The sequence below is a fragment of the Thunnus albacares genome, chromosome 17 (assembly GCF_914725855.1).
Source record: "Thunnus albacares chromosome 17, fThuAlb1.1, whole genome shotgun sequence".
Lineage (NCBI taxonomy): Eukaryota > Metazoa > Chordata > Actinopteri > Scombriformes > Scombridae > Thunnus > Thunnus albacares.
Window position 1 is genome coordinate 23434253 of NC_058122.1, and position 21599 is coordinate 23455851.

At 40.6% G+C, this 21599-nt stretch overlaps 2 protein-coding genes across 2 annotated transcripts; one reads left to right on the plus strand and one right to left on the minus strand.

The window, feature by feature from the left end:
* Window positions 1-447: 447 nt before the first annotated feature.
* Window positions 448-3534, minus strand: LOC122967471 (migration and invasion enhancer 1-like). Its single transcript, XM_044332144.1, has 4 exons — window positions 3395-3534; window positions 3050-3147; window positions 2804-2880; window positions 448-1551 (listed from the first exon to the last, which is right to left on the minus strand). The coding sequence occupies exons 1-4, from the start codon at window positions 3421-3423 to the stop codon at window positions 1468-1470; spliced, it is 288 nt and encodes a 95-aa protein (XP_044188079.1). The 5' UTR covers window positions 3424-3534; the 3' UTR covers window positions 448-1467.
* Window positions 3535-4808: 1274 nt separating this feature from the next.
* Window positions 4809-13316, plus strand: si:ch211-214j24.15 (GTPase IMAP family member 8). Its single transcript, XM_044332143.1, has 7 exons — window positions 4809-5506; window positions 6526-6552; window positions 6660-6732; window positions 7591-8277; window positions 9671-10381; window positions 10494-11162; window positions 12338-13316. Exons 3-7 carry the CDS (start codon window positions 6708-6710, stop codon window positions 13039-13041), a joined length of 2796 nt encoding a protein of 931 aa, XP_044188078.1. The 5' UTR covers window positions 4809-5506; window positions 6526-6552; window positions 6660-6707; the 3' UTR covers window positions 13042-13316.
* The last annotated feature ends 8283 nt before the right edge of the window (window positions 13317-21599 follow it).

A 21599-nucleotide genomic window follows, 5' to 3' on the forward strand; every position in this document is an offset into this window, starting at 1 on the left:
TTGACAAAAAAAAACTCCCAAGCATTAACTCAGAATTCAGGCACCATTCAACAAATTATTTAACAACTGGATATAACAGTTCGACTTAAATTCTCATTTTGAAATATGTGCTAAATAGCTCTGCTGCTACAACTAAAACTACAGTTGCTGAGCAGGCTTTGTTGACCATAAATAGATAAACCTGTTTAACTTGTACAAAGTAACTGTAAGTTGCTAATCACCAGTATCAGGAGACTCTTAATATCAACATGCAGATAGCACCCAAGCGACTGGCTCTATGGTAAACCAGCACACCCTCACAACCAGCTGGGAATTAGGAAGTACAGGCGTGTTATTTAACACAGTTGTATCTTTAGGGAAGAAGTGCAGAAGACTTGTGCATAATAATATTAATAATAAGAAGAAGAAAAGACACTGACATCATGAAAAAGTGACAAACAACAGCACTTAAACAACCATTACCTTTATTCAAAGACTACATTTTTGACATCGGAGTAAACAATTACATGATTTGTGGAGAATGAGCTGACATCGAATTAGTGTGAGCTGACAGACCAGTGGGTGGTGGTCTTCAGAAGCACTACTGATGAACGCTCCAGTACCTGACCAGTTTGATTTACAGAGGAACAAAAATTAAAAAAAAAAAAAAAACAACCCAAAAAATGAATACCAAACAGATTCAGACTGGACAAAAAATTTATAGAGCTAAGCAGCTGCACACAAAGGCAGTGTTGCAAGCAATCATTTTAATATTTAAATCTAATCCAATTTGATTAAGAAATAAAAATAGTTTAGTTCTCCTTTTACATCCACCCACCACAGATTATGATGTTGATTTGCTATTCAAAACCCACACAGTCAGAGTATTTGACATTGTTATCTCAGAAAAAAATGCTTTAGATACAGAATAGTACAGAGGCAGAAACCCAGAGTCTCTCCCTTTATGCTTAGAAATGAGGTGCAATCATGATGTCCTGTCCTTGCATTCAATGATAATTCTTAATTGCATGTAAGATGAATAAACAACAAAAACAAACAAACAAAAGAAAACAGTTAGGCAGTTAGAGAATGTCAGACAATGAGGCTGTAGGAAAAGAAAAGTGAGCTCCCTTCCAACCCTTCTGCTAAATCTTCTCCCTGTCTCTGCTCTTAGAAGAAGGAAATTCCAGGAATGGATTCATCATACCATAGCTTTAACATTTTAGGCTACGGTAATCATTAACAGCCTGGAGCTCCACAGCGAGAACAGAGAGGGGAGCCAGACGGCAGAGCAGGGTTAGGTGGTCGCTCTCTGCATCAGAGAAAGGAGCTTGTGGTCACAGTGCACCTCTGTTGGATTTAAGGTTTCATCCCAGTCTTTGTTAACAGGGTCAGGGTATACCACAGGTGGTAGTAGCAGTACACACAGCTGCACTAGCTTGTCTTGATGCTGCTGGTAAGCGAGAGCAAAGACACACGGAGGGAGATTTACATGATGACACATGGTGCACGGCTTTTGGTGATCTTCTGTACCGGTTTCCCATCATATGCATCCTGGACAGCGTTCATGATCTGTGGCAGGAAACAAAAAAAAGCATATATCAGAAACTGTTTTTTTTGGTAGTGGTTTACATTTCAAAGGGGGTTTGAGAGTGTTAAAGGATAGGTTCACAATTTTTCAAGTGCGTCTTAAAACAACAGTCAGGTGTCCATATGAACACTGGAAGAGGTTTTCCTCGCTGTAATCGTTCCTCCTGTTCATACTGGCTGTTAAAAGATCCCCTTCAAATGTGCTTTCGATGTAAGTGATGGGGGGCCAAAATCAACAGTGTTTGTGCAAAAATGCATTTAAAAGTTGATCTGAAGCTTATATGAGGCTTCAGCAGTTTTAGTTAGGCTGTATTCAGACCAAATCAGGCATTGCGGCGAAAACGCTAATCCTCCCATTCATTTGAACTGGGCGCAGTGTGTTTAGGCTGCAAGGGGTTTTGGCTGCAGCGGCGCCGCACCGGTCTGCAGCGAGAAAGTTGATCCAGAGTCAACTTATGGAGAAACGCAACCCGACGACACGCTGCGGTAGCCAATAACAACTGCCAATCAGACTGATAAGAGCTGTAAAACCCTGCATTGAGGGAGGACAAAAATGTTACTAGGAAGAAGGGAGGACATTTCTCTCTGTTTGACAACATTAAGAGTAAAGTTACACTTTGCTGTCAGCTTCCTGACTCATTTTAAAAAAGACGAAGAGAGAGAGAGAGAGCTGAGAGCACCAGCAAGAGAGAGCAACTGTGGTCGAGCTAGCTAGCTAATAAGCTAACGTTATTTTCTGATTTGTTTTACAGCAGTTAGGTTCTAGAGCACAAACACGCCTACACCCCCACCCCCATACACCAGCCTTAGTCATATCAATTGGATATCTGCCATATTAGCAGTCTTTTTTGCATCAAATTCCCTCTCTGTGTTTCCTCAGACAGTGTTTCCCTGTTGAGCTGCTATGGAAGATTAGAACAAAAAGAGGGACTTTGGCATTAAAAAGACCGCAACGTTATGAGATACCTGCTTGATTTGACTAATTTGGACAACTGAAGCTTCATATTACAGGACATCTTTGCTTACATTTATGCACAGAAGGAGGTATGTGGATTTTGGTCCCATCATTTACATTATAAGTGCATTATGAGTGGATCTTCTAAAGGCCAGTATGAACAGGAGGGATGGTTATGGCAAGAAAAACCCATTTCAAATGTTCATTTGTAAACCTGACTGTTGTTTTAAGACAGACTTGGAAAAATTGTGAACTGTCCTTTAAGCATGTGTTACTCACGTCATCCTCATATGGGAAGCCACCAGTCTCAAACTTGGAGAAGACAAGCTGCCCATTGATTTCGATCTCAAAGCTGCCTATAAAAACAAAAGAGAAAATAAAGTGAGATCATCTGCATGCTTTCAGGAATGATCTTTGCCATAAGTAATAGCAACAAAGTAACACATTAAGGTCAAATGTTAGTATCAAACATTAACACATCTTCGGTAAGAGTTCAATCATTGATTAATCTGAAACAATACTTACTTTTTCTTCCCACGAAGCCTGACACAGCCGCATCGGGAAACTCACCCTTAACAACCCGGGCGAGCTCCTGATAGCGGGGTTCGTATCCTCATGCTCCACTAGATGGAAGAAAAACACATGTATTAAAAAAAAATACAAGAGCAGGACACACTGTGTTTCTACCCAGTGCTGCAAAGTCAATATAAGCTCATTTTAGCCGCCAGCTAATAGCAGCTAATCTACAGTAACGTCTAATAGCCGTCTTTAAACTGGGATTTACGGGACGGAAAAAGACACCAGCAGAAGCAGATTAATTAAGCATTTAAACAAAATGAAAATGAGTATAATAAAAAAAGATATAGCTACCAGTATTCGACTTTAATTGTCACCCCCATCGTTATTGTTTTTTCCTCAGCGTTGTCACCAGCGCTCGGTGTGATTTGGTGCGTAGCTCAGTTGCTTGTGTAACAGTGAGCCGGCGTCCTGCCTGGCCGCGGGAGTGCGCATGCGTACTCCTTCTTCTTCTTCTTTAGTGTTTATTGGCGGTTGACAAACCAGTTTAGAGACGCATTACCGCCATCAATTGGACAAGAGATTATGTAGGAATTAAAAAAGCCTCTAGATTGTTTTAGCTAAACCAGTTTCTTTAAAAAACGTGATAATATCACAGTATATCTTGTTTGCTGTTTTCTCCAAGTGACCTGAGAATGAAAAGTCATGGTGTTTTACTTTCCTTAGTGACTGAAGTAGGTGATTTCTTTTGATATTGTATTTTCTACAATGAAGTAGTAAATGTTTGACTGTCTCTGGTTGGATACAGTGTGTGCATTTTCCAATTGGGTGCTTGCCTATTTAATATAATGTATAGTTGAGACCTATATGACCTATTCTCAGATGATTAATGACATTTTCTTCCCTTTGTCTCCAGCCCACCATCCTACCAGCATTATATAGATGTCTTCCAGTTTCATTATCATCCCAGCACTCCTGCCATACTGATTGTGCATTTGTCCCAATGAATGTCTTAGCTTCAACTTTGCTTAATGGCTTAACTTTTAGGTCTACATGCTTCATTGTGAGTGTTTGTTTTGCCAGAATATCCACCTGCTCACTTCCCTCCACACCAACATGAGCAGGAACCCAAAGGAAGCTTGTAGAGACCCTCAATCTCCATCCTGTACATCATAAGGAATATTTCATTGATAATATCTGTTCTAAATAACGATCTGCCAGATCTGATGCTTGTTATTGGTGAAAAGCTGTCAGATGCAATAACGGTGTTACTTATTTCCTTCTGCTCTAACCTCTGCAGGGCCAATAGTAATGCCAATTACTCTGTGGTATGAACTGACTAATGGTCTGATACCATTTTCTTAATATATGACTCACTCACTGGGATATATACTGCTGCACCTGGACACCCTATATCAAGATCTTTGGAGCCACCTGTGAATATAAACACTGAGTCCGAAAAACGCTGATCAAAATAGTTCTGGACTATGCACTATACTGGAAGTTGCTCTGACTTGTCCTTCAAGATGGTGGACCAGAGCGACTTCTGGTTCAAGTGAGGATCGAGGAGCGAGGAAATTTCAAATAAGAGAGCTGGGATGTGCCCATGGCGTTTTTCAGAACTGACAGGTGGGCAAGGAACAATGTTGAATTAAACTGAACAAAGTTATTGTATTTCAAGAAATCAATATTCAATGACTTCAACAACATAAAAACGATGTCATGTAAGTAAATACAGATCATTTCTATTTACAGACTTTACATAATTGTAATATACGTTATTTTGTGTAAGATTTACCTGAAATCTGTATATACAGATGTCAAAAAACTGCTCTACAGTATCAAGTCTACACTGACCTCTTTGCTGCAGACAGAATAAGTGAAGTGACTGTATTTCAAGAAATCAATATTCAACAAATCTAACAATATAGAACAGATTTTAGCTTAGTATACACAGTATATAAAGATGATTATATAGCTATTTACACACTACATGACTGCGTAATATACAGTCTTTGTAACCTTTACCTGCAAATAAGTGCTATGTACAATTCAAAGTCTAACACTGGCTTCTTTGTCTTTACCTGTCTGTTTTGATAGTTGCCAGAGTTGGATCTCTGTATTGAATAACTTGTTGTCCATCACTTGGTGTATGACACGCGACCACATGCACCCTGAGGCTTGCAATGGCCTGAGTCTCTCTGATGTCACAGGCAGAGAGAAATGTCGGCCTATAGACTTTACAAGGAACAAACTCATCAACAAGGAACCCTCTGTCAACCATGATGGCCGTCCCAGGTCTTAACGGGGACAGAATTCCAGACTCTCACATGATCTGTTTGTCACTGATAGATCCGGCATACAATGGCGAGATGAAGGTCACAGTCCCGTGTGGAGCAACTCCAAGCAGCCCTTTGAGAGTACAGTGAGACTTATATGCAGGGAACTCTTCACTTTGGAGGAGAGGTGAGGATAGATCACTAGCATAGTCCTTGAACTCTGCTGGTAAAAGGTATTTTCTCCACTGGTATCCAGATCCTCTTTGATCCATGGACAGTGTACAGAAAGTTGCTCCATGTTGTGATGATCTGACTGATGTGGACTGGTGGATTTCATATCTGTCAGTAAGGTCTTGCTGTTGTGAGCCTAGTGCCAGATAATTGAGGAACAGGAACATCTCATCTATAGGTTGCAGGGAATGAGTCAAAACAAAATAAAAAAGTCACATTACTTAACCATCAAGGTATTTAATTCAATTAAATAAACTAATTTAAGAGTGGTAACAAAGCTAACAGTTATTACCTCATGTTACATCTGTTACGTAATGTGCGTGTAACAATGTTTATCTGTATTGTATGGTCCCTGAAAAGGGTTACGTGAGTATTTCTATTTTATGCGACTTGATACTTCCACTCCACTACATTACTGAGGGAAATATTGTATTTTATACTCCACTACGTTTATTTGACAGCCTCAGTTACTTTTCAGATTACAGTTTTAAATGATATTACCTTATTGTTGATTGTTGTCCAAATTTATGTATCAGATCTTTGGTTTTTCCTCTTCTCTATACCTGAATTATCATCTCATGACCCCTCAGACCCCTATAAAGCAGTTAAAACTAGCTCCATCTCAAGCAGCAACAGTAAAATGTAGGGAACACTTCACTTTGGAGGAGAAACGATGATATTATTAATGTACTTTATTAAACGTATCAGTCACTGGACCTTACTGCAGACAGAGTACTTTTATTTCTAATGCTTTAAGTAAATTTAGCTTATAATACTTTCACTAAATTTGATTTTAAATGTAGGATTTTTACTTGTAACGGAGTATTTGTATTGAGATATTTATTGTGATATTGCTATTTTTACTTAAGCAAAGGATCTGAGTACTTGCTGTTAATCACTCAGGGTTTTCACAGAATGTTCTCTACTATCTGTCTGTGTTTGGTAAATGATAAATGCTGTTATGTTCCTCTTCAGAGTGGACTGTAGACCTGCTGCTGAGAGGTGTGGTTCTTACTGTCTGCTGCATGTGGGTTTGATTACTCATTACAGACAACCTTCAGACTCATAAACACATAAAACAGGAATTTCTGCTATCATTCCTTCTACAGCGAGCTTTGTTCACAAAGTGCACAGAAACATGTGTTAAAACATGAGAGATGGCATCCAGCGATCTGGCAGCATGTAAGTCTTGATTCCTGATGTCTCGTAGTAGCTGTATTACATCTGTGATAGTGTTGGTGTTCAATTTGAAGGTATAGTTATGAAAATCAAAGCAATTTAGCAATGTAGTTATTGTCATAATATTCAATTTCAAGTTTACCAGAGTTGATTTATTACAGATATTTTTTGCCACTGGATTATTGATCTTTTTTGGTGCATTGTAGTCCCACTGATTAATCATATATTGATTTATTATTTATATTACTGTCAAGACATTTAAGAATTTAAGGATTTAAGGGAATGTTATAATTTATTCCATTTATAATATTTATTTTATTAGACAAAACAGAGCCATCTCTGTACTTTCTTGTTGTGTAATGTCATTTTAGGCCTAATTTTGTGCATTTTTAGGGCTGCATCTAATAAATATTTCCATTATCGGTTAATCTTCTGATTATTTTCTCAATTAATTGATGTCTAAAATGTTAATGTCTACAAAACGTCAGACGATAGTAAAAAAATCACAGATAATAATTTGTCAGATACATTTAAATTGCTTGAAAAATAGCCTGAAACTCAAAGATATTCAATTTTCTATTATATAATAAATACGACAGTTCGGTTTTATAATCTGGAAGCAATGAATTTCAGGTATTTTTGCTTTAAAAATCGCTTAATTGATTATCAAAATCACTGCAGATTAAGTAGTTTCATCAACTATTGGATTCATAATTTCAGCTGCATACATTTTTCTCATTGTTTTCTCATGGTATGAATGTTTTCTACACATATATGAGAATTAAAATGAGAATTAAGCAGCTAATTTGCCTCTTTTTCCCTCTTTTCTTCCCTGTTTGTTAATGTGCTTTTCTGTGTTAGGGGACGGCTGGTGTACATCACAGTTAAAGATTGTGCTTCTTGGTGGCAGAAACTCTGGGAAGAGTTCTGTGGGCAACTTAATCCTGGGCAAAGAGGAGTTCGTCACCAAGGAGAGGACTTCCTGTTCCCGGAGGCTGGGTGCGGTGGCCGGACGATGGCTCACAGTGGTGGACACTCCCAGCTGGTGGTGTGACTTCAGCTCCCAGGACACATCTGAGCTGGTGAAGAGGGAGATCGTGAGCAGCGTCTCTCTGTGCTCACCGGGCCCACATGTATTCCTGATCACAGTCAAGGCGAGCTCAAACTTCTCTGAGAAGCGTCGCAGGGCTGTGGAGGAGCATGTGGCCCTGCTGGGTGAGAGGGTTTGGAGTCACTGTGTGGTTGTCTTCACCTCAGCTGACAGGTCTAAACACACACAAGCAGAGGAGCATGTAGAGTCGGGGGGGAAGGCCCTGCGCTGGCTCAGTGAGAAGTGCAACCAGAGGTGTCACAGTGTTATCTTGAGCGATGAGACCGAAGTCACAGAGCTGCTGGTGAAGATACAGCAACTTGTCACGGAAAATGGAAACAGGGTGTTTGAGATGCAGGAAAGCATTTTACAGGTGAACGCAGAGGAGAAAAGAGGAGTGGAGGAGAGGGCTCAGCAGAGGTTTATGAAAGTAAAAAAACACAGATCTGTCATGCGAGGTAAGTTTAACGATGAATGTTTTGCTTATTTTGGTTATTAAAGGTAAAATATTCAATATTTTGCTTTGATTAACACTTCACAGAAATATCCAGTCAATCAAACGGCACTAGATGGTGCTCAAACTAATTGGTATTGCTGTTGCCGCTATCAACAGTTGTTTAATTTATTCCAAACATAATGTTGCTGCAGCCATAAAAAGCATTACTACCCGTGTCCTCAATCCTTTCAAATAGAAACCTGGTAAAAGGGATTTTCAGACCAAATATGTGTAGACATTAAATGATAAGGTTGGTGATATTCTACATTTGTTGTTATTGTGAACAAATCCCATGAAAAGACCAAAACCAACGATGTGTTAGTTCATCTCTTCTGACTTCACTGTCTGTGGCAACCAGCTCCAAGCCCATTGGTTCCTACTGAGGATGTAAACATTTAAAAAAAGCTCTTTAGGTTTATGTTAATACAACAAACTTTGCCGGGAACAGAACGATAAAGTCCTAGACTTATTTCCATCGTCGTCGCCGGTATTTTCACAGACCTTCAACCATTCAGCAAGACAGAGACAGGAGTTCATTGTCTGCCATGGAGAAATATCACAAAACAAGCACCAAACACAGACAATTGAATCCCAAGAGCAAAGAATCGATAAAATGTTTTCAGGGATGAACATAGACTCAAAGAACATCACATCAGAGGAGACAACAGCTGTGTGACGCAATGATAAAAAGGTGAATCAAAGTCTAGACATAAAAAAACATATTAAGATACTATCAATCTATTCAGGAACTCTGTCTAGTAGCCATTGTTTTGCCTTTGACTTAAAGCTAGAAGGATTAAAAAAAAAGGCAAAATGAAGACTACAACAGCAGGGCACTGCAGTTTTGCACTGTGGATGTGTTCTAGTGAGTATTTACAGCAGCAGGACTGTGGGATTGAATCAAAGTAAACTACAGTGCCTATGTTTTACTACCGTGAGGTACAATGTCACCCACTGCAATGGTGTGATTTGTTTTAATTGTTTTCGGACAACAATGGTGCTTTATGGCACAGAAGAATAAGACACAGCAGAGACAACACTTGTTAGTAGGATCAGTTCATTGTTGTTTTTTTTCTTTTATCAGATTTGTTGACAACAAGAAAATTACAGAAGTTTTGCTTGAAAAACATACCAAATTAAAGCCGCAAGCAGCGTTGATCGGGACCTTGCACTCTGGCCCGTCGGGATCAGATCATTTTGGTTTTTAAAAATGAGGGATATTTCTTACAAGTGTGGTGCGCTTTTATTTTGAAAGTGTTGATTGACATGTGTACTTTCAGGTGTGTAGAGATAACCGCAGCTGGACACAGAAAAATACTCACATATTTGTACATTTCCAACTTCCATTCTTTCAGAGAGGTTGAGGCCCATTACTAACATCAGGATTGTGTTGGTGGGTGCAAAGGGTTCTGGGAAGACCTCAGCACTGAACACCATCCTAGGCAGAGAGAGCAGCCAGCGACTCGGGAGAACAGCTCAGTGCCTGGTCGGAGAAGGAGTTGTGTTTGGTCGACAGGTGACTGTGGTGGACACACCAGGCTGGTGGATGAACTACTTCTGTGACGAGAGCCCCATCTTCGACCGGAGGGAGATCCTTCTCAGTTTGTCTCTCTGTCCTCCGGGGCCGCATGTCTTCCTGCTGGTGATCCGTGTGGACAGAGCCTTCACCGAAACGTATAGGAGAGCAGTGCAGGAGCACCTAGAGCTGATCAGTGAACACACCTGGAGTCGCGTCATCGTGTTGTTTAGTTTCGGGGACTGGTTGGGAGGCATGACTACTGAGCGATACATCGAGAGTGAAGGAGAGCCTCTGAGGTGGCTTGTTGAAAGATGCAGCAACAGGTATCACGTTCTGAACAATAAAACCAAAGGAGACGGATTTCAGGTGAGAGAACTGATCGGGAAGATAGAGGAAATGGTGGTCGGCGGCGACGGCGGCTGGCATTATGAATTGGAGAGGAATGTGTTGGAACAGCTGGAGGGGAAGATGAGAAGAGATAAGGAGAGAGCCGAGGAGAGACTGATGAAGAAGGAGAAACAAAGGCAGATTGCGAGGTCTCAGCTGGGTGAGTTAGATACATTTAAAAGTGATAAACAATGTCAGTGTGATCTTGTTGTACTCTCATCTTCAGAAATATTTAATTTAGCAATGCTGTTGGTTCTCCATGTCTCTAACAGAGAAGGTCAACCCTCTCTCAGAGCTGAGAATAGTGCTTGTTGGTGGCAGAAAAACAGGCAAGAGCTCCTGTGGAAACACCATCCTGAGCAGAGAGTGCTTCGAAACAGAAAGCCAAACCACTTCCTGCACTGAAAAACGAGCCGAAATCAGCGGCAAGGTGGTGACAGTGCTGGACACACCAGGCTGCTTCCCTGTGACTTCTGACCTCCTGTTGGCTCCTTCGCCCTGCGCTATCGTTCTGGTTGTCAACGTGAGCTCCTCATTCAAAGACGCCAACAGGGAAGCCTTGGAGAAACAGCTGGAGGCGGGAGGAGGCCCCGTGTGGAGCAGAGCTATGGTCCTGTTCAGCTACGGAGACTGGTTGGGAGACACGAGCATCGAGCAGCGCATCGAGGGCGAAGGAGAGCCGCTGCAGAGGCTTGTTGAGAGGTGTGGGAACAGATACCACGTCCTGGACAATAAACACCGGGGGGACGGAGCTCAGGTTAACCAGCTAATCGAACTGATAGAGGAGATGCTGGTTGAAGAAAGGCTTGCTGTTCTTCACAGAGGTGATCACATGGGGAGAAGTGTTTATTCAGCACGAGAGCAGCAGGCCGACACAGTGACACCGTGTAAAAGGGTTTTAAGGATGCTCATGACCGGCAGACGTCAGATGTCCCATGAGTGTAAGTAAATGCACTCATGTTCTTTTCCCCCAAAACAAACAGTTTATTTTAGTTTGAGACTCACTGAAACAGGATGTTTGAGTGAGTTAGAGTGTGACCAAAATTTGATTATTTTTGAGGCCCTTTTCTATCACAGCTTAAAAACTTCACATATAATGACAATATTCTGCATTTTTAACAAAGATAAGATACACATTTTGTAAACAACACAGTGGAATGATCCCTCAAATTTGATTTGGTAAACTTAAATAAATTACAGTAAAAGTAAGTATGACTGCAAATAGAAAATAGCCTAATACGACTAAATAACTACAGTCTAAATAACTATAAGAAACACAACAAATTGTTTTAAATCTTACTTGATTCAAGACAAATAAACATATAAACTGATATAATTGGATATAACCAGATATAATCATCCGATATTGGCGGATTGTATCTAATTATGTATTTAATTTTTTGTTCACTAGCAAGGACCACACCATCAACAAGATGCATTTGGTTGATTTATTGAGGAAAACAATTAATGTGCATAGTTCTTTCGGTTGCTGACTGCATTGTGGGGAAGCTTACGGGGAATCCGCCGCTGCACCCGGGCGACAGCGGACCCCCTCAGGACCCTTGCGAAGGAGAGGAAGAATCATGAAGAAACAGGAAGAGAGAAATAGGGTTAGGTGGTATTTATAGGAATGCCGGTAGTGGCGTAATTGAGGTGTGGTCCTGCTCCAACTTCGCTGAATAGCTTCAATAAATGTGCCAGAATGCAAATGAGCTATAAAAAAAATACAAATTCAACCTCACAAAAGATATAAAATTAAAACAGTTACTGAAACAGGATGTAAACATGAGAACAATAGAAGAATATGTACTATATAGAGCAACACTGTGATATATTATCAGTTACTATATGAAAGCATGTAACAGAGAAATATACAAAACACAAGCAACACGTACATCTGACAAAATGAATAACATCAGACGTCATATCAGGTGCAGCATGGGGAGGGATCAAATGAAATATGGTTTGTTGTAAAAGATGAGGTAGCAGTGTCTGTCTGCAACAGAGAGATAAGCAGGTTTATCTGTTAGGGCAGGTGGAGACAATTGTTAAAGAATTGGTTGGTTTTTTTATGGCTCGCATGAAATCACTCCGGTCTTATTATTTCCTTTTACAGTGACTGAATCAGCCGCTTCCACTTCATGTCCACCACTAAACTGCTCAGAGGTTGCAGAGGAAGACGGTCAGACTGTGGCCCTGCCAGCAGGAAGAACAGGACGGGCTGGACTCTCCGCCCTGAGGTGGACTATAACAGGTCAACAAATGTTAATGGTAAATCTGCCCGTCTGGTTCCCGACTGATGATCCTCACAGCCACTTGCGACTGAACGGTGAAAGCCGAGTGCACCTGTTCTCACCCAAACATTCAGCAGTGGTTTTGGTTTTACCTCAAACACAACACAGGATGCTTACAGAGGAAAACATTGTTAACATGCATTCACTCTGCCATCCTGCACTAAGAGAGAACACACTCAGGAGGCTGACTGAGTCTGGAGGCCTGCAGGCGCTGATCAACCAGTGGGGCGACAGCAGCCTGGAAGAACTGGAAACTTTCATTGACTCATACTTTGAGGCTTTGTGGGAGCAAAGCATGGGGTCATTACAGCCGGCTGAACCTGACTGTCCTGCAGAGCAAGAGCCTGTCGTCAGGGAGGCTGGAGAGGAGCTGCTCTCATCTATTGACAGAAAACTTTCAAAGCTGGATCTCCTTGAGGACATTAGGAGGGATCTGGCAGAGTTGAGGCAGAGTCTGGAGCACAGCTGGAGGGCCATACAGGAAATCAGAGAGAAAAGTAAACAGGATGTTGATAATACATGTTGATTCAGGGGAAACAGAAATCAAGGATGGAGCAAGTAAGCTGGAATTGTTATTTCATCTAGTAAAAATGTATTTATATGCACTTTTGATTAGTTTATGTGAGCAGTCACAAAACATTACTTCTTTGAATGAAGAGGCCACAGTTTTGTTATATTTGTCCACAAGGGGGAGCTGCTGCATAAGATTAAGATAGTGTAATGGCACTTCTATCCATTGATCCATCACACTTCAGATTTTCTTTTATTCTTAGAAATCTTGAATATGTTAAATAAAGTGAGTCTAATGGTTGTACAACATGCTGTGTGGAAGAATGGACACTGACTTTGCAATGAAAGTAACACATTTCCTCATTTTCTCCAATATGCACAACATACACTACAGTGTATGGCCAAAAGTATATGGACACTAGAACATTACAGCCAGATGTGTAAAAATCTCTTGATTTTTACTGAGACTTCTTTGGTTGTTTATGTATTGATCCAGTCCTCGGGCAAGTTTTGAGCCTGTATTCTGTGGTGGTCTTGTTTTGAACTCCAGTGCTGTATTTGGAAAGGTGTTTCCAATATTTTGTCCACCGTATTTACATATGTGGAGAAACAAAGATATTAGAAACACACTTCAGCATAATTGAATCCAGCAGAACAACACCACAAACTACAGTCTTACCTCATACCTCTGCACAGATATAGGGCATGATGACTAGACATTCACTATATGGCCAAAAGTATGTGGACACCTGGACGTTACACCAATATGTGATAGCTGAACATGCTATTCCAAAACTATGGGCTTTAATCACTTGCTTCCACTTTTCTGGGAAGACTTTCCACCAGATTTTGGAACTTGGTGTCAGGGATTTCCTCCCATTCAGCCACAAGGACATCCGTGATCGGGCACTTATGTTGTGCCATAAGGTCTGGCTCACAGTCAGCGTTCCAGTTCATCCCAAAGGTGTTGAATGAGATTGAGGTCAGAGCTCTTGGCAGGCTAGTTTCCCAGTTCTTCCACACCAGACTGGGAAAAAACATTCTACAAACCCGGCTTTGTGTTACCATGTTGAAACAGGTCTTCCTCAAACTTTTGCCACAAAGTTGTGTCCGTATACTTTTGGCCATGTAGTGTAGTTCTCAAAACACATCCTGAGAGGAGAATCTTTGTGTTGTGATAGAACAGAGAAAATTAAAAAAAAGAGGTGAAACACTGCTTTTGGTGCTATAAGAAGGCAGAAAACTGACATAGAGAGTAACCTGAAGATTTATTTCTCTCATGATTCACTCACCTTTCCTGTCAAATAATTCTCTCCAGTCTGTCAGGGTGTTACACAAACATCAAGGACTTAGGTTGAAATGAACTGTGTTCAACTGTGCAGAAGAATCCACGTGTTCGCTTCTTCCAGTTTACAGGTAAACACTCTGGCTTCCAGGAATCTGACAATGGTTAGAAACAGGAAGTTGATTCCAGCCTATACAATTTTCTTTGCAGAGAAAAACAGAGAATCTGTGCAGCTTCCATTCACAACCCATTTTTTTTTTCCCCCTCCAGGATTTGTCAAGGGCTTTCAAGTGAGTCACACACACACAGACACATACTACCGCAGGATACAGAGGCTAGTAGCGCTCCGGCAGAGTAAACACTGTGAAAGTCCTCTGCAGTCAAGGCCGATTTTGAAATCCTCACAAATAAAAATGTATGGTAACATCCAGGAAGCAGGTGGCAATTTTTAAATGTAGGTAAAGTTGTTTGATCTAGATTAACTTTCCTGTTTCCTGGGTTTTGTGACACATCCGAAATCTGAAAGCATCAATTTTCTATGCCGTTTTGAAATGCAGACGTCTCCGCCTGGGTCTGATGTGTTTCGTTCCCCCGCAAGCAATATCACAGTGTTACCCTCCCATTTATTAAAGCTGCATCAGGCAACTTTGCACGTCGGTGGCTCCACATGGAAGTGAGAGATAACCGCTTGAGAATTTAAACCTCAATAACCAGATACCGTGTAAAGTGAACACAACCTGCCTGTATTTTTGATGCTGTTTACGTTTGACTCACTACTGTTCAGGGAGCTTGTCCTCCTTAGAAATATGACACAATAGGTCATAATGTCAGTCGCCAAAAGTGAGATATAGTTACGTTTGAGTGACCTTGGATGTATAAAGAGAATTAGATACAGCGTTTATTTCTCTATATTTTTTTTGGTGCAAGATTCAAGTACAAACCTTTATGGTATATTTCAACCATGCAAAACATACATCGATGTTGACACAGCAAAAACGAAACAAAAAATTAAGTTAGCTAAGAGTGAGGGTCCTATTCAAGAAGCATTAACAAGTCCAATAAAGAAAAGAGGGCGTCATGCATTGAAGAGATTTTATAACGAGCTTGAGTTCATCCTTCCATCCCTTGATATGGGGCTGAACCTTTAAATATTTACATCTATGAATAAAGTATTTAGCCAACAAAATCAAGTTGTTTACCAGAGAATCCTGGTTTTTCTCCTGCATAAGTACTCCAACTTTAATTGACATCACATTTAGTGGGTGCAGCGGTATCTCTTTAGCCAAAATTCCTGCTCAGATTTACACTGGAGGAAAATATGTACTACAGTTTCAATATCCCTCTCACAGAATCCACAGGGGTTGTTATTCCAATGAAATCTTTCATGCAAGAAGTAGTTGGATGGATAGATATTCAAAATTTTAAATGTCACTTCTTTGGCTTTAGGTAGGACCGGATAGGGCAAATATTGTTTCCTTATTTTCCTTGCCTCTTTGTCTCTGTATTGTTGAAGAGCTTATTTTCTTTGTGGCTGATTTGGGTTTGTATTGTGTTGATAAAACATTTCTAACAACCATTTCTGATACAATGTTGGAGTACGCCAAAAGCTGTTGAATCATTGTTTTGAGGTGAACTGAAATGGCCTTTATCACTTTATTGTATTCTCTAACTGAGCAGTGAAGATTAAATTTATCAAAAAAATCTCCACAGTTTAAAAAAAATTACCAAACTCATCCATCAAATGAGTTACAGCCCATAATATTCCTCTTTCACATCCAACTAGTCTAACTAGTCAGAATATACCTGTTTGTCCACAGGGGTGAAATGATGCTTATATATTAAGTTCCAATAAAGGACAACTTGCTGGGACTTACTATGATTCTTGTGGTGTTTACTGTTGCCATGGCGACGAAGATTGCCCAACTTAAAGGAAGTAATAACTTCTAAGTGATCATTTTAATCCAAATCATGATGTTTCCCTAAACCTAACCAAGTGGTTTTTGTGCCTAAACCAAACCAGACCTTAATCACAGCATTGTCACGTCATATAATATAATTATTTTTTAACACTGATTGGACATTTGATGTTGTCCCGCTGATTACTGCTGATAGAAGTGCCTGATTATAAAAGGTTGTTCTTGATTGTGTGGTCAAATGACACACAATGTGGTTGTTTAATTTGGAGGACTTGTATTTAGGAGTTTGGATTTTGCAGTTTGAGTTTTGTTTAGCTGCTTCTTGTGAGCAGAGATGTATACAAGCACATTTTCAATTATGACATACAACCAAATCTAAGTCAAAATAATAAGATATTAAATCATAATTATACAATCAATCAAAATCTTGAGTTTTAAAGTAAAAAAACAGATCTTTCTAAGTCAAATTGGTGAGATACTAATTCAAAACTATGATGTAATAATTTAAAGTTTGACTGTCTCAGTAAAAATCTTGATGCTTAAAGTAACAAGACAGAATCTACACTGATGTGAAACTGTACTTAGACACAACACTAAGTGCTAAAGACTGACATTAGCACGCTAACACACCCACAAAGACAATATTAACATGTTGATGTTTAGCAGGTACAATGTTTATCATGTTCACCATCTTAGTTTTAGCGTGTTTCGCTAATTAGCACTGAACAGAAAACCACAGCTGAGGCTGATGGGGATGTCATTAGTTTTTGCACAAACGTCAGGGCAAAGTTATTACAATTCATCCCGAGGGCAACAAGAATTTCTGAGCCAAATGTCGCTGGAATTCATCCAATAGTTGGAAGTTGCCAAGACGTTTAATGCAAAACCACAAATGTCAACCACGGTAGCACAATCACCAAAATCATTAGGATTCATCGCCTGAGAATCATGAATGTCCAATCCTTCCAGTAGTTGTGGAGATATTTCTGTTATTTAAAGTCAAACTGATGAGATTTTAAGGCAGATTTTTATATCATTAAGACTGAGATATCAAGTCACAGTCGTTGGATAAGAGAACTTTTTGTTTTTCATATCAAATAAGTCAAGTTTTTTACATAATATCTCAATTTTTTTACTTCAATCCAAGTTATTATGTCATGATTTTAACATAATATGTCATATATTTTACTTTTTCTCAATTTCATATCATCAATCTTTTAATTTTGACCTAACATTTTTGTTATTTGTTTGGCAGGGTTTAACCTCTATAAAGAGGAAATGATACATGACTGAAAAAACACTTTTAGGAGATTTCATTTCCCATTACTTACTATGTGACTAATAGGAAAGCTGTATTTTGAGATAAACTTTAAATACAAAATTCCTCTCGCTGTACAAGTGTCATTTTTTTCTCTTCCTGCCTCTTATCGTCTGCATTGTTGTTTCACTGTGACAGATATCCCTGGTTTTCACCCCCAAAATGCTCCCAAAAACCCAAAAATCTCAACTGTGGGATTACAGGAGGGGGACAGTGACATTTTGAGAATGGACGTTTACTGGAAGCATAATAGCGAGCATAATAGCAAAAGAGTGATTTGTTGGCAATCACAGTCTATTTATCTCTGTCAGTCTTCATCTTGGGCTTTCTCCCATTGCATTATACCTCTTTGAATATCATTACTCCCTCAATCCTCTCTTCCTGCTGTCTTATCATCTATCTTCCTCTCTTGTCAACATGTCATTCCTTCACTCTATTCTCCTGCCGCTCCTTTTCTCTCCACTCACTCCCTTTTCTATCTCCCCACATCTTTCTCTCTGCAGCTCTACATCCCCCTGGTCCCCCCCCCCCCCCCCCCCCCTTTCTCTCAAATCAAATCGTGAGTGCTCAGCCCTCCCCTCTCATTAAAGGAGTTCTGCAGCCCAGGAGGAAGCGCAGGAGAAATGTATCCCTCCTCCCTCTCTCTTTCTCTCTATCGTGGAGAGGCTGTACGGGAGACAATTCTGAGCCCACATCCATCTCCATTAGCGGGACAGCGCAGCGACCGGCACGACCCCCCACCCACCAACCTGTATCACGTTTCACTGGCTGCTATTTTTCCAGGTGGAAAAAAAAAAAAAAAAGCCAGGCAGAGAGATGGGCAGAGGCTAGGAACAGGGGTGGAGAAGAAGGATGAGAGAGAGGGATGATTTAGATCTGGTGTAAAGGAATCATCCATCCTCCACTTCCCTTCATGCTCTGATACAATGATATCCCCAGGGGGTGATGTCTGGGATACGGTACAATGTATACCAGTGGACCTCAACAGGAGGACTGAACTTTCTACCCTCTCCAGCCCATAAAGAAAGTCTGCATCATGACCTCACGGTGATACTGATTTCACAAGTGTTTCAGGCTAGAATTGAGAGTGCAACATGGGAGCGGCTGTATCAGATCATCAGTACAGGTCATGGCTCTGTGATGCAAGTTATTGGGAAGTGTAGTCACTGAGGCTGAAACTTAATTTAGGTCAATGCTGTGATAAACAAGAGAGAGAGAGGCTTTAATGGTGCCACAGGGAGTGTGAGCACGGAAGGTATTCAAGGGATTATTTTTCTACAGATAAAGATACTCTTCTCTTTAGGCACCAGATGTGTCCATTTTACATTTATGCCAACAATATTTCCCATTAGACCTTTTTTATATATTAGATTTTCTATATTGTTCTTATTGTCAGCAAATCTCATGTGCAGAGCCAAACTAACGATGAATCGATCCTACTTAAAGTACTGTATCTGTATCCAGAGCCTGATGTATTGTATTCCTCTGTGCCGTAGACCTTGGTTGTTGTCTAAAAACTATTAAAAACACATTAATGAGCCATGCCGCTGCACTGGGTTACATATTCCCTCACCACAAAGAGTTTGGGCATGTAATTTGTTTAGAAACGGCTCCAAAGACTAAAAACAGCAATCACATTTTCAGTCTCCAGAGAGTAGTTCTGTGTGAGGCAGACACCACTGCGCGTGCATGGGAATGTGATTCCCTTTCCAGAGCGTCACTAGCTTGTTGTGCTACAGATCACAACCTCTTGACCTTGTACTGCTTTGTTAACTTCTCAAAGAACATCAGTATAACAGAACATGTCACCCAGTGCCTGGAATTGTCTTTGGATCTCCAGGAGGAGCCGGAGGATGTAGCAAGGGAGAAAGACATTTGGGGCCTCGGAAAGCATTTGGGAATTCTCGAATGGATGGTTGGAGATTAAGTGAAGTCTTTATTAAGACAAGCCTCAAGGAGGTCTCACAGCAGTCAAGTGTCTGATTTATATATAAACACCAATCAAGTAAACTCAGGACGTTAATGTGGGTGCTTCTGGCCTCACGGAGACACCATTATAACACCACATGTAACCTGTGGGAACAATTTCACTGGAATGGGGCAGGAGTAAGTCCGGGCTTCAAGTGTAGAGGTGATGGAGGAGTTTGTGTCAGAAGTAAATGAGGTACATTTGGCGTTGCTGCCACCTGGCCTGGACCAGAACAACCACCACCTCAAAAAAAAAACACACACACACACACACACACACACACTCAGGACTCCCCTCTTCCATCTTCCCAAATCCACGTCTGTCATTGAGCCCCATCAATATATGCTGGGTCAGGGAGAACCTCAAGGGCAAAGTTCAGGAAACAATTAAGGGAAATAACTGCACACAAGTGAACCAAATTCTAGTTCCATTTTGAATATGTGTCTGTTTCCCAGAACGTCTCACTCGTTAAATCATTAACCCCGTGACAGGAGACCACAAACGAGGAAAAGCAACACAGTTGTATGTTAAAAATTTAGACGCCATCTGCTTCACAAGTGGCTATTACAAGAGCTATTACAGAGAGGGATGATAGGAGAGCCCTCTGTAAATCAATGGAGGCTTACCGGGTTTGTGGTTTGACCCTGAAGTCGGTTTCACCTTCAGACATTTAGCTCCCAACAATAGCCAATGAGGCAGAGTGCTTTCACAGCAATTTATCACTGTGATACGTCAGTAGCACTTAAATAAGATATATATCATAGAGAATCTAAACATCCATGCACTTGTTTCATAACTGCTATCTGTGCAAGATTTCGGACAGACAGAAAAGTATAACTGGTGTTGAGACATGGTTTAGGAACGAAACACATGGAAACATTTTTATGTAACGATTATTTAGCTTTCAGTCGTTGGAGAGGTCACAAGATCAATTCATATCAGATTTTTAGCCTTGTCAGCAGCGTGACTCATGAACGGCTGTCAGCTGATCTATCACTTTAGTTCAGGTTGAAATATCTCATCAAGTCTTGGATTGCCATGAACTTTTGTACAGCTCTTCATGATTTATAGAGAATGAAAGCAATGAATGAAGATCTTTTAGTGCCATGATGAGGTTGATTGAGGTTGATGTTTGGTTTTTAAATGAAATGTCTCAACAACTTCATTATGGATTTGCACACAATTTGGTGCAGACATTCATGGTTTCCAGAGGATGAATCCTAATGACTTAAGTGATCCTTTGACTTTTCCTCTAGTGCCACCATGAGGTTCACGTTTGTTGTTTTGAGTGAAAAGTCTCAACAACTATTCATCACCACGGGAAGTAGGGGTGCTGAGGTTACTGCAGCACCCCCACCCCAAGATGCAGCACCCCCACCCCAAGATGCAGCACCCCCACTCCAAGATGCAGCACCCCTACCTCCAGGTGGCTGGCAACCATGGGTGGTGCTATTAAGACAACCCTAAAAACAATATAACCTTCAATAAAATCATGATTTTTTTTTGGGCAGTAACTACTGGCAAACAGACTAAGCCTTCCCTATATTTACTGCTGGCTATTGTGCACCCTACACTGCATACTGGTAAAGTTAAAATCTGAAGTTAGCCACAACCTGACCAGGCTCACTTAAGGTGGACTGACCTTAAGGTGGACCAGCTATTCTCATATTAGTGCCCCTCCGAGTTTTGCTCAACATCCTGCCCCCCCTGCAGCTTATGCTGGCAACCTATATATTGTGTTGTTGCAATAATTTATTCTTTCTGTCTTGTGTGAGCCGGTCTGGCTAAAATAGACCCTGCGTGTAAGATAGGTGAGTGGGTAAAAGAACCAGCATTGCCCTACAGAGCCAGAATGTGGACATTACACTCCACCTCTACTGGTCCCTGTAGGCTATACTGCTTTTTAAATTATGTCAAGCAGCGCGACCTTTCCAGATGATTTCTTTATCGTGTGTTGTATTGATGTATGACTGTTTTCTTTAATGACTTACTTTAAAGATTAGAGAGGCTGCTTTCAGTAATTGTAAACGTTTCCAGGCGTGCAGTAATGTCACTGCAGCAAATATCGTGGGACATTTAGGCAGTA